Here is a 13,897-nt window from a genome sequence, read left to right as displayed (position 1 = left end):
TGTGGGTCAGTGTGTCAGGATATTTACAACCTACAAGATAAGCCCCAGCTCTGCCGTCCCGTCTCCACTTTGGAACTGACAAGGCCATCCATTAAGCGTCACGGACTGATAAAGGAGAGGGTTTTGTTTATACAGCTGGGTTCTTGTTATACATTGGCTCAAGTGCTAAAGTTAATGGTTTTTAGCTAATGGACCCTTGGAGAAGGAAAAATGGGGATTTTGGGGCCCATTTCAGACTGACTGCACAGTCAGGCTTTAGATTTGGGAAACCCATTCCTTCAGCACTACCGAGAGCTCCATTATCCCAGCTGGCTTGTTCGTACCACCAATCTGCTGACAGTCTGTGACAGCAAGCCTCCCTCGCCGGCACGCAACAAAAAGCGTAATTTTAAGGCTCATGACCATGCATCTGCAGTCATGTCTCTACCTGCGCCATGCCCAATGGCATGTACAGCATTGGGTAAGGGGCAGTTGGCTGTGGTTTGTAGAAAATGGCTTCATGTGATGAATGGGGACCAATCTCACCCCTACTCAAGCCACCCCAATCAAGTGAAACCTGATTCTGATATAATGATCAAAATAATATTCTGTCCTTCATATGTGGGGATATCCCATTTTATCTTTGGGACAACTCTACAAGGTAGGTTAGCCTGGAAAGGCAATGACCCAAGGTCATCCATTTTAATTAATTAAATTTCTGTACCATCCTTCATGCAAGGATCACAGGGCAGCTGGCAATATTAAGCTTCATGGCTGAGCAGTGATTTGAACCCAAGACTTCCTAGTCCTAATTCACCAACCATCGTATGTTGCAAGAACTGGACATGGAGGAAGGGTTTAATTTCCTTCTTGGGCACAAATCATCCCATGTATAAGATAAGCCCACAGGTGTAGAGTAATAATAATAATAATAATAATAATAATAATAATTTTATTATTATTTATACCCCGCCCATCTGGCGGAGTTTCCACAGCCACTCTGGGCGGCTCCCAATCAAATGTTAAAAACAGTACAGCATTAAATATTAAAAACTTCCCTGAACAGGGCTGCCTTAAAATGTCTTTTAAAGATAGGATAGCTGCTTATTTCCTTCACATCTGAAGGGAGGGTGTTCCACAGGGTGGGCACCACTACCAAGAAAGCCCTCTGTCTCAGCCAAGCCAGCTGATTAAGGCATATGTCAGTTCATTGGTCAATCAGTGGGTTTGTCTGGGAGTCGGAGTCTGTGTTAAGTCTTGAACTGCTGCATCAACAGAAATATTTGTATATATCTGTATCTGCAAAGCCAACAAGCTGTATGCCTATATCAATGTCTGGAACTGTATTACTGAAGCCTTATCTTCTGCCCCAGTAAACTATTTTGGACTTCAAGCTGCCTCTATGTAGAGAATGGAACTAGGCGCAACTTCTGCTACGTGGGTCTCACTTCAGAGTCCCAACATAATACACTCTTTGCTGTTGCTCACCTATGACTAGGTTTGGTCCTATGGGCAACTGTCTATATTTCCATTGGCCTAGGACCTTGAAGACTAAAATCTATTGTGTCTTGAGTTTTCACAGGCACAAGCCTACGCCCGTCAGTTACACAATGCTTTATGTTCCGTTTTGTGTACTTACACTTAGCTGTGATTATGGACCCTGCCAGCGAGAATATCATTGTGTCTTCCAAAATCTAGGAAACAAAGTCTGGTTCAGGGAGACCGAATCAGTACATGGTAAAAATTGTCACTATCCCATCCAAAATCTTGGCTGAGGGGACAAATAATAAAATAGCAGGATCTGAGTAATCGCTCTAGTTATTAATAGTCTATATTCTAAATAGTTTGTTTAGAATATGTAAAAAAATAACAATATTAGGACCTGGAATTAATTCTATACTTGTTAATTACAGATATAGTAGGAAAAACTTGGGAACAGAAGGAATGACTTATCTTCCATAGCCCCTTTACAGATGTTCGGGGTAGAAAAAATGTGCAACGTCACGCAAACATTCAAAAACCTACACAGATACACAAAGAACCCTCATATTTGTGAACCACTGTGTTCAATAGGGTGTACAGTGGTACCTTGGTTCTCAAACGCTGAAAACCTAGAAGTAAGTGTTCTGGTTTTTGAACGTTTTTCAGAAACTGAACGTCCAATGCGGCTGTCTGCGATTGTTTCCGGGGCACCTGCACCAATCAGAAGCTGCGCCTTGGTTTTCGAACATTTCGGAAGTCAAATGGACTTCCGGAACTGATTAAGGTTGGCGCTTTTGCTATTTATTTTGTGTTTTTGAGGCTTTTTTGGTTAATTTGTTTTTGTGACTCAGTGGAACCCAGTTCAGCTACTGATTGATTGATTGTGTGACTGTGGAAATGGATAAAAGCCCCCCCATCCAAACAATGACTATCATCAATGCAGGTAAGAAAAAAACAATAATTTTAATTTTTATAATCCAGAATACTGTCTTTTTTATTTTATAGTACAGTACATTGATTATTGCTTTCATTTTATGGATCAATGATTTTGTTAGATAGTAAAATTCATGTTAAATTGCTGTTAAATTCATGTTAAATTGCTGTTTTAGGGGTTGTTTTTAAAAGTCTGGAACAGATTAATCCATTTTGCATTACTTTCTATGGGAAAGCGCGCCTTGGTTTTGGAGCGGACTTCTGGAACAGATTAAGTTTGAGAACCAAGGTACCACTGTACCAGCGAAGGTGCTCAACTGCTGTGGTGGTCAAATGGCTAATGAGCTACTCTATGGAGCAAGTGTCGTACATTCGAGTCTCAGGATCACCCTCTCTTTTGCTCCGGACATGAGTGGCTTTTCAAACTCGCCATGCAAACTGGCAAGGGGCCCCCAATCCTGTCCCCTTTGGATCTCCCTTTGGACAAGCAATGACCTTGCCAAGAAACATGCTCACTCGACTTGAGTTGGCGGTTCCCTCCAGGGAGGAAGTCATGCTTGGAACAGAAGGTGCTTCTGGCTCACTCAGGAGGACGAGTCACAGCAGCGGCCTTTAAATGCCAGCTGCTCAAGGATTCCAAGATGGCGGCCTGAGGTTCAAACATGGAACCTGAAAGACTTGGACCAGCATGCCTTGCAAGCCGCGGGCTAGCCACTCCCCCACAAAGGTCAACGCTGCATGGAGCCATGTTAAGCAGACGTAGCTGCTTCAAACGCTTCTCTCGGGACAAAAGCAAAGAGAGCAATCAAATAGAAATCTATCTACCGTATTTTTCGCTCCATAGGGTGCACCGGACCATAGGGCGCACCTAGTTTTTAGAGGGGGAAATCAAGAAAAAAAATCTTATTCCCCCCCCCAGCCCCAAAGAGCAGCATACAGGCTGCGCGCAACCTCTCCCTGCCGGAGGGGTTGCGCATGGCTATGGCACAAGCCAAGACAGCGAGCAGGATCCATCCCGCTCGCTGTCTTGGCTTGTGCCATAGCCGCGTGCAACCCCTCCGGCAGGGAGAGGCTGCGCGGGGCTAAAGAAGCCATAGCCGCGTGTAGCCTCTCCCTGCCAGAGGGGCTGCACGCGGCTATCCCTGAAGCCTTCCGAGCGCAGCGCAAGTTCCCGCTGCGCTCCTCAGGCTTCGGGTTCCTTTTGCTGAAGCCGGGAGAGCAAGACTCTCCTGGCTTCAGCAAAAGCAACCTGAAGCCTCCAGAATGCAGCGGGAACTCGTGCTACGCTCCAAAGGCTTAAGGGGGCTATCCCTGAAGCCTGGAGAGCGAGAGGGGTCGGTGCGCACCGACGCCTCTCGCTCTCCAGGCTTCAGCGAAAGCAACGCGAAGCCTCTGGAGCGCGGAGGGAGCGCTCCCTCTGCGCTTTGGAGGCTTCGCGTTGCTATCGCTGAAGCCAAGGAACCTGCATTCGCTCCATAGGACGCACACACATTTCCCCTTAATTTTTGGAGGGGAAAAAGTGTGTCCTATAGAGCGAAAAATACGGTATTTAAAGCTTCAAGGTTGTGAAAGGAGAAAACCCTCCCCCACCCCTCTCTCTTCCTCTCTCGGATGAAGATTAAATTCGGGGGAAACAATGCAGGCAATTAAATTAATCAAGCCCAGCAGAATGCAATTACCAGCGGGTCTAGCGGGACTTCCATTAATGGTTAATTACAGCACAGATGTAGATACCTGCTTGTCGCTCAGCTTCCCCTGCAGTAAAGCGTCTATGAAGATGTCTCGGCTGAGATTCTTCCCCTGCCGTTCTTTTATGACTTTCTTCAAGACCAACTCCATGTCCATCAGAGCTTCGGGCACAGGAAAACAAAACAGTTCTTTCATTAGACAGCAGAGGACATTGTCTCCGCCTTGACACACCCTGCCAGGCGGTTTGCAGTCCACTCCTTCGTGAGGGCTGCTTCATGCATTACAGATCACGCGTGGGGAACCTTTGGACCGCCAGATGTTGAAGAACGACAACTCTCATCATTCCTGGCCATTCCCCGGTGCTGATGGGAGTTGGAGCTCAGCAGAATCCGAAGGACCAACGGTTCCCGCAGCTGCTGTAGATTAAATGCAGATCTCTTTCTCCAAAGCCCTCTGCACTGTGGAACGGCACCTACTGCCTCCAACCCAAAACATCATTAAGTGGGTGCATCTTCTCAAAGGGGAGCCTACAGAGCCATATGCATGCATATGGAGAAGAGTTTGGATTTGATATCCCGCTTTATCACTACCCGAAGGAGTCTCAAAGCGGCTAACATTCTCCTTTCCCTTCCTCCCCCACAACAAACACTCTGTGAGGTGAGTGGGGCTGAGAGACTTCAGAGAAGTGTGACTGGCCCAAGGTCACCCAGCAGCTGCATGTGGAGGAGCGGAGACACGAACCCTGTTCCACAGATTACGAGTCTATCGCTCTTAACCACTACACCACACTGGCTCTCATATATGGGGGGGGGATGAGTCAATAGTGTGAGGAAATGGCTTTGCAGAACAAAAGTCACAGCTTAAAGTTAAAGGTAAAGGGACCCCTGACCATTAGGTCCAGTTGCAGATGACTCTGGGGTTGCGGTGCTCATCTTGCTTTACTGGCCGAGGGAGCCGGCGTACAGCTTCCGGGTCATGTGGCCAGCATGACTAAGCCGCTTCTGGCGAAGCAGAGGAGTGCACAGAAATGCCGTTTAGCTTCCCAGATCCCTCTTTAGTTTCCCACTCCAACAACACTTCGTACATTTTTGAGAATACTTTCATATTTGTATCTAATAAGTCTTTGGTAAGCTGAGACTTGAGGGATGCGGGTGGCGCTGTGGGTTAAACCACAGAGCCTAGGACTTGCTGATCAGAAGGTCGGTGGTTCGAAACCCCGCGACGGGGTGAGCTCCCATTGCTCGGTCCCTGCTCCTGCCAACCAAGCAGTTCAAAAGCACCTCAAAGTGCAAGTAGATAAATAGGTACCACTGCGGCGGGAAGGTAAACGGCATTTCCGTGTGCTGCTCTGGTTCGCCAGAAGCGGCTCAGTCATGCTGGCCACATGACCCGGAAGCTGTACGCTGGCTCCCTCAGCCAATAAAGCGAGATGAGCGCCGCAACCCCAGAGTCGGCCACGACTGGACCGAATGGTCAGGGGTCCCTTTACCCTTTACTTTTATAGACAAATACATAGCTTAGCAGGTCTTGATCCAGCAAACTTGAAATAGACAGAGTATTTAATAGATAACAAACTGGATGATTAAAAAGGTGTGGATTACGCAGAGCAGTAGAAAAGCAAAGGAACCAAGAAAAGGGTGGAAGGGAAGTCATATAGTATATGTATACATGCTGTATTTGGTACGAAGTTGTAAGTGGGAAGGGGGGGAGGGGTTAAATATGCGCTCTGTTCCTGTTTTTTGGAAAATGCAATTTATTAAAAAAATATATAGCATGGACAAGCTGGAGGAGGGAAAGAAGCATTTCTTACACCCCCAAGCAAATAATGAAATGAATAAATCTGTAATTGTCTTTCTACGCTTCCTCCCATACAAGGCAGCTGAATACTGAGCCACAACATTCCTAAAGTTACAAACCACTCCAAGTCTAAGTACGGTATTTTTAGCCGCCATCCATCTTGGACTCTGAAGAGGTGGAATCTGAGCTAAGCACATCCCTTCGCATGCAGCTCCCCTTTGGAGCAGAGAGTGCATTGTCAAGAGATCTCAGCATCACTTTCTTGGCACGTAAATGCAGACGTGGTTTATTGCTTACTGTGCCCTTTTGAAAAATGTGTGTGTGTGTGAGAGAGAGAGAGAGAGAGAGAATAATAATAGCTACCAGGGATCCCGTTGCTAGACTAACGCTCCCATCATCCCTGATGGCAGGCCATGCTATCGGGGGGTTATAGAAGTTGGGGGTTCAACAACATACAGTCGTACCTTGGTTCTCAAACATACCATATTTTTTTGCTCTATAAGACTCACTTTTTCCCTCCTTAAAAGTAAGGGGAAATGTGTGTGCGTCTTATGGGGCGAATGCAGGCTGCGCAGCTATCCCAGAAGCCAGAACAGCAAGAGGGATTGCTGCTTTCACTGCGCAGCGATCCCTCTTGCAGTTCTGGCTTCTGGGATTCAGAATATTTTTTTTCTTGTTTTCCTCCTCCAAAAACTAGGCGCGTCTTGTGGTCTGGTGCGTCTTATAGAGCGAAAAATACGGTAATCTGTTCCGGACGTCCGTTCGACTTCCGAAATGTTCGAAAACCAAGGTGCGGCTTCCGATTGGCTGCAGGAGCTTCCTGCACTCAAGCCAAAGCCACGTCAGACACCCGGCTTCCGAAAAATGTTCGAAAACCAGAACACTTACTTCTGGGTTTTCAACGTTTGGGAGTTCCAAGGCATTTGAGAACCAAGATATGACTGTATTGTGGGTCACCAGGTAGCCGCTCTCAGACTAAACCAATAACCAGAGTCTCTCCCCTGCCTACAGATACGAAAAGTATTGCACAAAATGTGCCCAGTTTATTTTAAAGTGTAAAGGCCTTTGGCTGTGTGCAATCCACTTAATGGGCACACCGATTTGTTGAGTGGGAAGATGAATGAAGAGAGGAATTATTGGACTGGTTCAAGAACCACATGTTCTTAGCTGCGTGTAGTTCAACTCAGTAAGGCAAACGATCTGATGTAATAGCTGCATTGGACAACAAGCTGCCTGCAAAGGACAGCACAAAGTATTTGAAAAGTTATTTGAAAAGTCCTGCCTTATTCAATTTGCCAGAGGCTGTACTACAGTAGATTGCTGGAGCAATACCTCCAGGGCTCCTGGAAGTTCTGCTTAAAACCAAACTACCCTTAACCTCACATTTTTAAGCCTCTCTCTGCAGTGGCAGGAATGAGGTTTTTCTTTCTTTCTTGTGAAAACAGTTAAAAGAGAACCAAATCCAGGGCAATGGTCTGATGACATTCTGATTTGAAGGCCTTTTGATTTGAAGACATTCTGGGCAAATAGGCAAGCATACCTCGACGATTGAAGAATGGAGGATGAAGTTAATGGACTATGCAGAACTAGATAAACTAACAGGAAGGATTCGAAACCGGCGGGACCAGAAATTCACGGAAAACTGGAGCAAATTTACGGACTATTTGAAAAGTACTTGTGAAGATCAGACGACGTTTGTAGGTTTGCAAGAAGCATTGTGAGGAATATTATTGGAAGTATTGCAAAAATGGAGAAGGGGGAGGATGATTTGTTAAGAGATGTAAAGGCAATATAAAGTTAAGAAATGCATAAGAAGTGGTTAAAACGGTGGATCATCAGAGCTGCTGATGGAAGTCCAAAAAGATTGTATAAGTGATAAGTTTTGTGGTACATTTTATAATTTGTATGTTAAAATCAACAAAAAATATTTTTTTAAAAAAAGAAATAGGCAAGCATACCTAATCCATCCACACACACAAAAAGAAAATGGATTTTGCAGCCTGGAGGTGATAGTCGCATCCACACCTGGCAGGGCTAATACACGGACCCCAAGAATAAACTCACCATCTTCATACAGCTTTTTTCGAGTCATGCTTTTGTCAAGGGACCCATCCAAGAAGCCCTTTCCAATTTCTGACCAGATCTGAAACAAGTGCAGATGAATCGCATTATCTTTCCAAATCTTATTAAGCATCTTGTCTTAAATCAGTCTCCCCGGAAAAATAAAAATTAGGGCTTTAGTTCTATACAGTGGTACCTCTGGTTAAGAACTTAATTCGTTCCGGAGGTTCGTTCTTAACCTGAAACTGTTCTTAACCTGAAGCACCACTTTAGCTAATGAGGCCTCCTGCAGCACCGCCACGCGATTTCTGTTCTCATCCTGAAGAAAAGTTCTTAATCCGAGGTACTATTTCTGGGTTAGCGGAGTCTGTAACCTGAAGCATCTGTAACCCGAGGTACCACTGTAATTGTAATAAGAGACTGGCTCTCATTGGCCCGAATCCTAAAACAAAACATAAGGAATTTCATTGAATAAAAGGTTTCCATCTTCTCCCCAACCACATGGTTCAGCAAGAGCTCCTCATTTCCCTTAGCTATGGTTTCTGGGGGTGGTAAAATGTAAAGGGAACCCTGACCATTAGGTCCAGTCGCGGACGACTCTGGGGTTGTGGCGCTCATCTCGCTTTATTGGCCGAGGGAGCCGGCGTACAGCTTCTGGGTCATGTGGCCAGCATGACTAAGCTGCTTCTGGCGAACCAGAGCAGTGCATGGAAACGCTGTTTACCTTCCCGCTGGAGCGGTACCTATTTATCTACTTGAACTTTGACGTGCTTTCGAACTGCTAGGTTGGCAGGAGCAGGGACCGAAAAATGGGAGCTCACCCCGTCTTGGGGATTTGAACCGCTGACCTTCTGATTGGCAAGTCCTAGGCTCTCTGGTTTGACCCACAGCGCCACCCGCGTCCCTTCTGGGGGTGGAGGGGTGCTTTTTTTGCAGGAAACTGCGGGTTTGGGTGGGAACCTTTTCTTCCATTAACTTCCTTAAGTCAACTGACCTTAGGATCCAAGCCAACGTGCCTTAGGTATAGATTGACGACTACTGCATTAGAGTAGTATTTCCAAGGAGGAAGGCTTACGCAGCAGTTGCTGGCACAGCTGGAGGTAAGGCTCCATTAACAGAAAGTGGGCAGATCAATCCCTCGGGATAAATCACACCGAATGGTCCAAAAGAGCGCTGCTGAAACAGAGCCAGGATGCTCCTTCCAACAAATGATCGGCTACAAAACTCAGCAATACAGGACTTGGGATCATGGCAACAGAAATTACAACTACGGTGGTACCTTGGTTCTCAAACGCCTTGGAACCCAAACACTGCAAACCCGGAAGTAAGTGTTCCAGTGTGCAAGTCTTTTTCGGAAGCCGTTTTGAGTGTTACGCTTCTGATTTGAGTGCCACACTTCTGTTTTGAGTGTTACGCTGAGGTCTGTTTTTGTTATTTACCGTATTTTTCACTCTATAAGACGCTCCAGACCACAAGACACACCTAGTTTTTGGAGGAGGAAAACAAGAAAAAAAATATTCTGAATCTCAGAAGCCAGAACAGCAAGAGGGATCGCTGCGCAGTGAAAGCAGCGATCCCTCTTGCAGTTCTGGCATCTGGGATAGCTGCGCAGCCTGCATTCGCTCCATAAGACGCACACACATTTCCCCTTACTTTTTAGGAGGGGAAAAGTGAGTCTTATAGAGCAAAAAATACGGTATTTTGCATTTTTGTGTCTCTTTTTTTGTTTTTGTGACTGCATGGAACCCAGTTCAGCTACTGATTGATTGTGTGACTGCAGTACATTATTCATTGCTTTCATTTTATCGATCAATGGTCTCGTTAGATTGTAAAATTCAGGTTAAATTGCTGTTTTAGGGGTTGCTTTGAAAAGTCTGGAACGGATTAATCCATTTTGCATTACTTTCTATGGGAAAGCGCACCTTGGTTTTGAGATGCTTTGGTTTTGGAACGGATTTCCGGAACGGATTAAGTTTGAGAACCAAGGTACCACTGTACTTGTGAGATTATATTTATTTATGAGCAAAAGGCATAATCAGATCCATGGCAATGAGAAAGTCAGGGTGCAAAAAAGCTCATTTTCAAATCCATGCTCGCTTAGGAAGCTGGCTGAGTGGCTATGGGCAAATGTCTCCATGAGGGGTTCACCGTTTCGTTTTGTCAAAGTTGGCGGTGGGCAGAAATCTGCCCCTCCTCTCCACGCAAGCCTATCGCTCTGGACCCCTTGGGCATCAAAAACATCAGTCCCCATCTTTCCTCTGGAGTTGGAGGCAAAGGCTGGGGCTCGGTTTGGTGTCACAAAGCCTTGCAAGACCAAGAAAAGGTCCACCACAGCCTTCATCTCTAGCTTGCAGCTGGTGGGAGCAGTGCCGGATTTACGTACAGTGGTACCTCGGGTTAAGTACTTAATTCGTTCCGGAGGTCCGTTCTTAACCTGAAACTGTTCTTAACCTGAAGCACCACTTTAGCTAATGGGGCCTCCTGCTGCCGCCGCGCCGCCAAAGCACGAGACTCTAATGAGTCTGAGCAAGCTATCTGCTGTGTGTGTGTGTGTTTTAAAAAGGGGGAATGTTAACTCTGCTGATTTTGTTGAACTTGTAAAGACAGGTTGGGATAGGATATCTTAGACAATATATCCTCCCCCGCATCCCTAAACATTCCCACAGGTCTTTAACACCTCTGCTAAGTTCCTTAAAGGCTGGCACAACTGCAGGGACAATATTCACTCACATCCCAGCCCCAGACTAGAGAGGAAGACTGGGGTTCCTGTCGCCCCCCTTGCCAGAGGGCAATTAAAACCCACCCCATGAAGAATTCCCAGAATCCTAGCCTCTCTCACAGGTTTGTTGTAGTGAAGGTAATACTCCACCCCAGTGACTTCCCCGGAAAGGAGCAATGGTTAGAGCCACTCTGGAGAGCGACACAGCATTCTCTGAGCTGTCTGCTAACAGAGGAATGAATTTACGAAACTGATTGCTGTGGGATTCTCCCAGCCAAACCCACAGAAGTCCCGTCAAGGGAAACCCAAGCAAACAGTCCACTACAGGCATAGGCAAACTCGGCCCTCCAGATGTTTTGGGACTACAACTCCCATGATCCTTAGCTAACAAGACCAGTGGTCAGGGATGGTAGGAATTGTAGTCTCAAAACATCTGAAGGGCCGAGTTTGCCTATGCCGGCTCCAATAATTCCCAGAGACAGTCTCTCTGCAAGAGATTGTGCCTAAACCAGGGTGGATTTGATTTAAATCACAATTTAAATCACTTGTCAGTAGGACTTGAATTAAATCTTTTTTTTTACAGAAAGACTCATTCTTGCTGGTATCATCTTAATATTTACCATCAGATGAAGCTTTCATTTTTGGAATAATAAATTTTCAGAGTAGTTTTTACAGTTATATAAAAAATTACTGATTTGGTTATACTATTAGAAAGACATAGTTATGAAATTATTGTGAGGTTTAATAAGTTAATTGTTTATATTTGGACAACTTTCCTGATGTACTTAATTGGAAGGAGAAAAGCAATCATTTCCTTAATAACAATTTAAACAATTTAGCTAAAACAATAACATTATAGCATATAATGATGTGGTTAAACTTTTTTTTTTAAAAAAAGAACTTTAAAAAAAAAAGAGTTTTAGCACACATGAAAAACTTTAAACAAATCCTTATTTCCTGATGAATAGCCTTTGGTCTATAACGTTACTTAAATAGAAAACTATCTTTAGAAAGATTTTTCCTCCAAAGGCATTTTATTTTAAAAATCCGATTTAAATTTTTTAAAATCCGATTTAAATTTTTTTTTAATCAGCGATTTTTATCCACTCTGGGCTAAACTGTTTTAGGCTAAATGTGCCTGGGAATCAAAAAGTGCAGGGATTGCAAGACAATCAGAAGCAAGAACTTGAGAAATAACATTTCTTTCTCTCCCCTTCCAGACGCTTACCGCATCGTGGTTCTTACGGAACCGGATCACTTCCTGGTCATCCTCGAACCTGCCGCCCATTGCGGCTTGAGTGACGGCCTTCATCGAAAAGCCAAGCATGTGCTGACTGAGGGGCACATGTTGAGATTCGGGGAAGGACAGCCATTTTGCAAGAAGCTCATCTGACAGCTTGAAGAAAAGAAGAGAGATCCTGTGTCAAACTCATTGCTTTGCCCCCCCCAAGTTACTTCAAGAACGAACTAAGGTAAAGGAAGCATTTGTTACTTGTCTTCTCCCGACGGCTATCAATATTTCATTTCGCTTTTAATTTGTTAGACCGCCTTTCTATATTAAGATATACAAGGCAGTTTGCAAGCTGAAGAAACAACGAAGATCACACCCCTTCTAACAATCTGATCCAATACAAAAATGCCACAATATACTGTATTTTTTGCTCCATAAGACGCATTTTTTCTTCCTAAAAAGTAAGGGGAAATGTCTGTGCCTCTTATGGAGCGGATCTGTGGTCCCTGGAGCCGAATTGCCCAGGGGCAAAAAGCAGATCATGCTTTTTTTTTTTGAAAGAGGGAAGTGGGTGTTGAAACAAAGCCGCTGGTCGTTTGCGGGGAGAGAGATAAGGGACGCTAGAGATAAAGATGGCTGCCTGGGAGAGGGGAGGTAAAGACAGCAAAGGGGGGAAACAGGAAGACTAAAGCAATAAGGAGATAAATTAGAAGAAAAGGAGGAGCAAAATACTGCTCCAGCTAAGGAAAAGACACTAAGGCAAACAAGAGGGAAGGGAGTGTTGAAAGGAAACAGCTGATCGGTGGGATCGGAAGAGAGATAAGGGACGCTAGCGGAGGCTGCCTGGGAGGGGGGAGGTAAAAGCCCACGGATCCTCAGAATTTTTACATTGGGTCACCCCAAATTCACCATCAGATCACATAGCATGTCCATGGCTACAGCCTGCTGATCGGCAAGTCCTAGGCTCTGTGGTTTAACCCACAGCGCCACCCGCGTCATTAAAAAAAGGCCTGCATGTCCCCAAAGACAAGAGTATGAAGCTGCTCCCTCCAAGAAAGAAGTCCATGTGGATGCCAACTCACCTGGGGGCTTTCACATCTCAGAGCACAGATGGGGCTTTGCAAAGTTTAAAGAATGTAAGATGGAAGTAAGTGGGCAAGGTTTAACTGTGGAGGAAGCAAGCAGATTTCTGCATGCTAATGATGAAAGATTTACCAACAGCAATATTAGGAAAAGCAGAAACATCACCTTGCCAACAAAGGTCCGTATAGTGAAAGCTATGGTTTTCCCAGTAGTGATGTATGGAAGTGAGACCTGGACCATAAAGAAGGCTGATTGCCGAAGAATTGATGCTTTTGAATTATGGTGCTGGAGGAGACTCTTGAGAGTCCCATGGACTGCAAGAAGATCAAACCTATTCATTCTGAAGGAAATCAGCCCTGAGTGCTCACTGGAAGGACAGATCCTGAAGCTGAGGCTCCAATACTTTGGCCACCTCATGAGAAGAGAAGACTCCCTAGAAAAGACCCTGATGTTGGGAAAGATGGAGGGCACAAGGAGAAGGGGACGACAGAGGATGAGATGGTCGGACAGTGTTCTCGAAGCTACCAACATGAGTTTGACCAACTGCGGGAGGCAGTGGAAGACAGGAGTGCCTGGCGTGCTCTGGCCCATGGGGTCACAAATACGATACGATACGATATCTTTATTGTCATTGTCCCTTGCGGAGCAATGAAATTGAAAACTACATAAAACTACATAAAAACTACATAAAACTACCACAAAACTACATAAAACTACCACAAAACTACATAAAACTACATAAAAACTACATAAAACATTCAAAAACCCCTAAAAACTCTAAAACCCCACGACTAAACGACTAAACAACAACAACAACCCTGATAACTTGGCATCTCATTACGTCCACCACCTTGCCGGTGCCTCAAAAGGGACTTGCCTTGCTCAGACAGACACCCACCCACCCACCTACATTGCTACCAAAC

At 45.2% G+C, this 13,897-nt stretch overlaps 1 protein-coding gene across 1 annotated transcript in view; it reads right to left on the bottom strand.

Moving 5' to 3' along the window:
• The window catches only part of CYP20A1 (cytochrome P450 family 20 subfamily A member 1), a 38,396-nt gene that overhangs the window by 15,183 nt on the left and 9,316 nt on the right, over positions 1–13,897 (bottom strand). The window contains exons 5-8 of the mRNA XM_081017980.1: positions 11,889–12,056; positions 7,945–8,023; positions 4,129–4,244; positions 1,619–1,673 (exon numbers count right to left, since the gene is read on the bottom strand). Coding sequence (XP_080874106.1) covers positions 1,619–1,673; positions 4,129–4,244; positions 7,945–8,023; positions 11,889–12,056 — 418 coding nt within the window. The remainder of the gene's footprint in view (positions 1–1,618; positions 1,674–4,128; positions 4,245–7,944; positions 8,024–11,888; positions 12,057–13,897) is intronic.

The sequence above is a fragment of the Podarcis pityusensis genome, assembly GCF_964106645.2.
Source record: "Podarcis pityusensis genome assembly, chromosome: 1".
In the NCBI taxonomy this organism is placed as follows: Eukaryota; Metazoa; Chordata; class Lepidosauria; order Squamata; family Lacertidae; genus Podarcis; species Podarcis pityusensis.
Note: the sequence above shows the minus strand (reverse complement) of the source record. Positions and strands in the feature narration are given on the sequence as shown.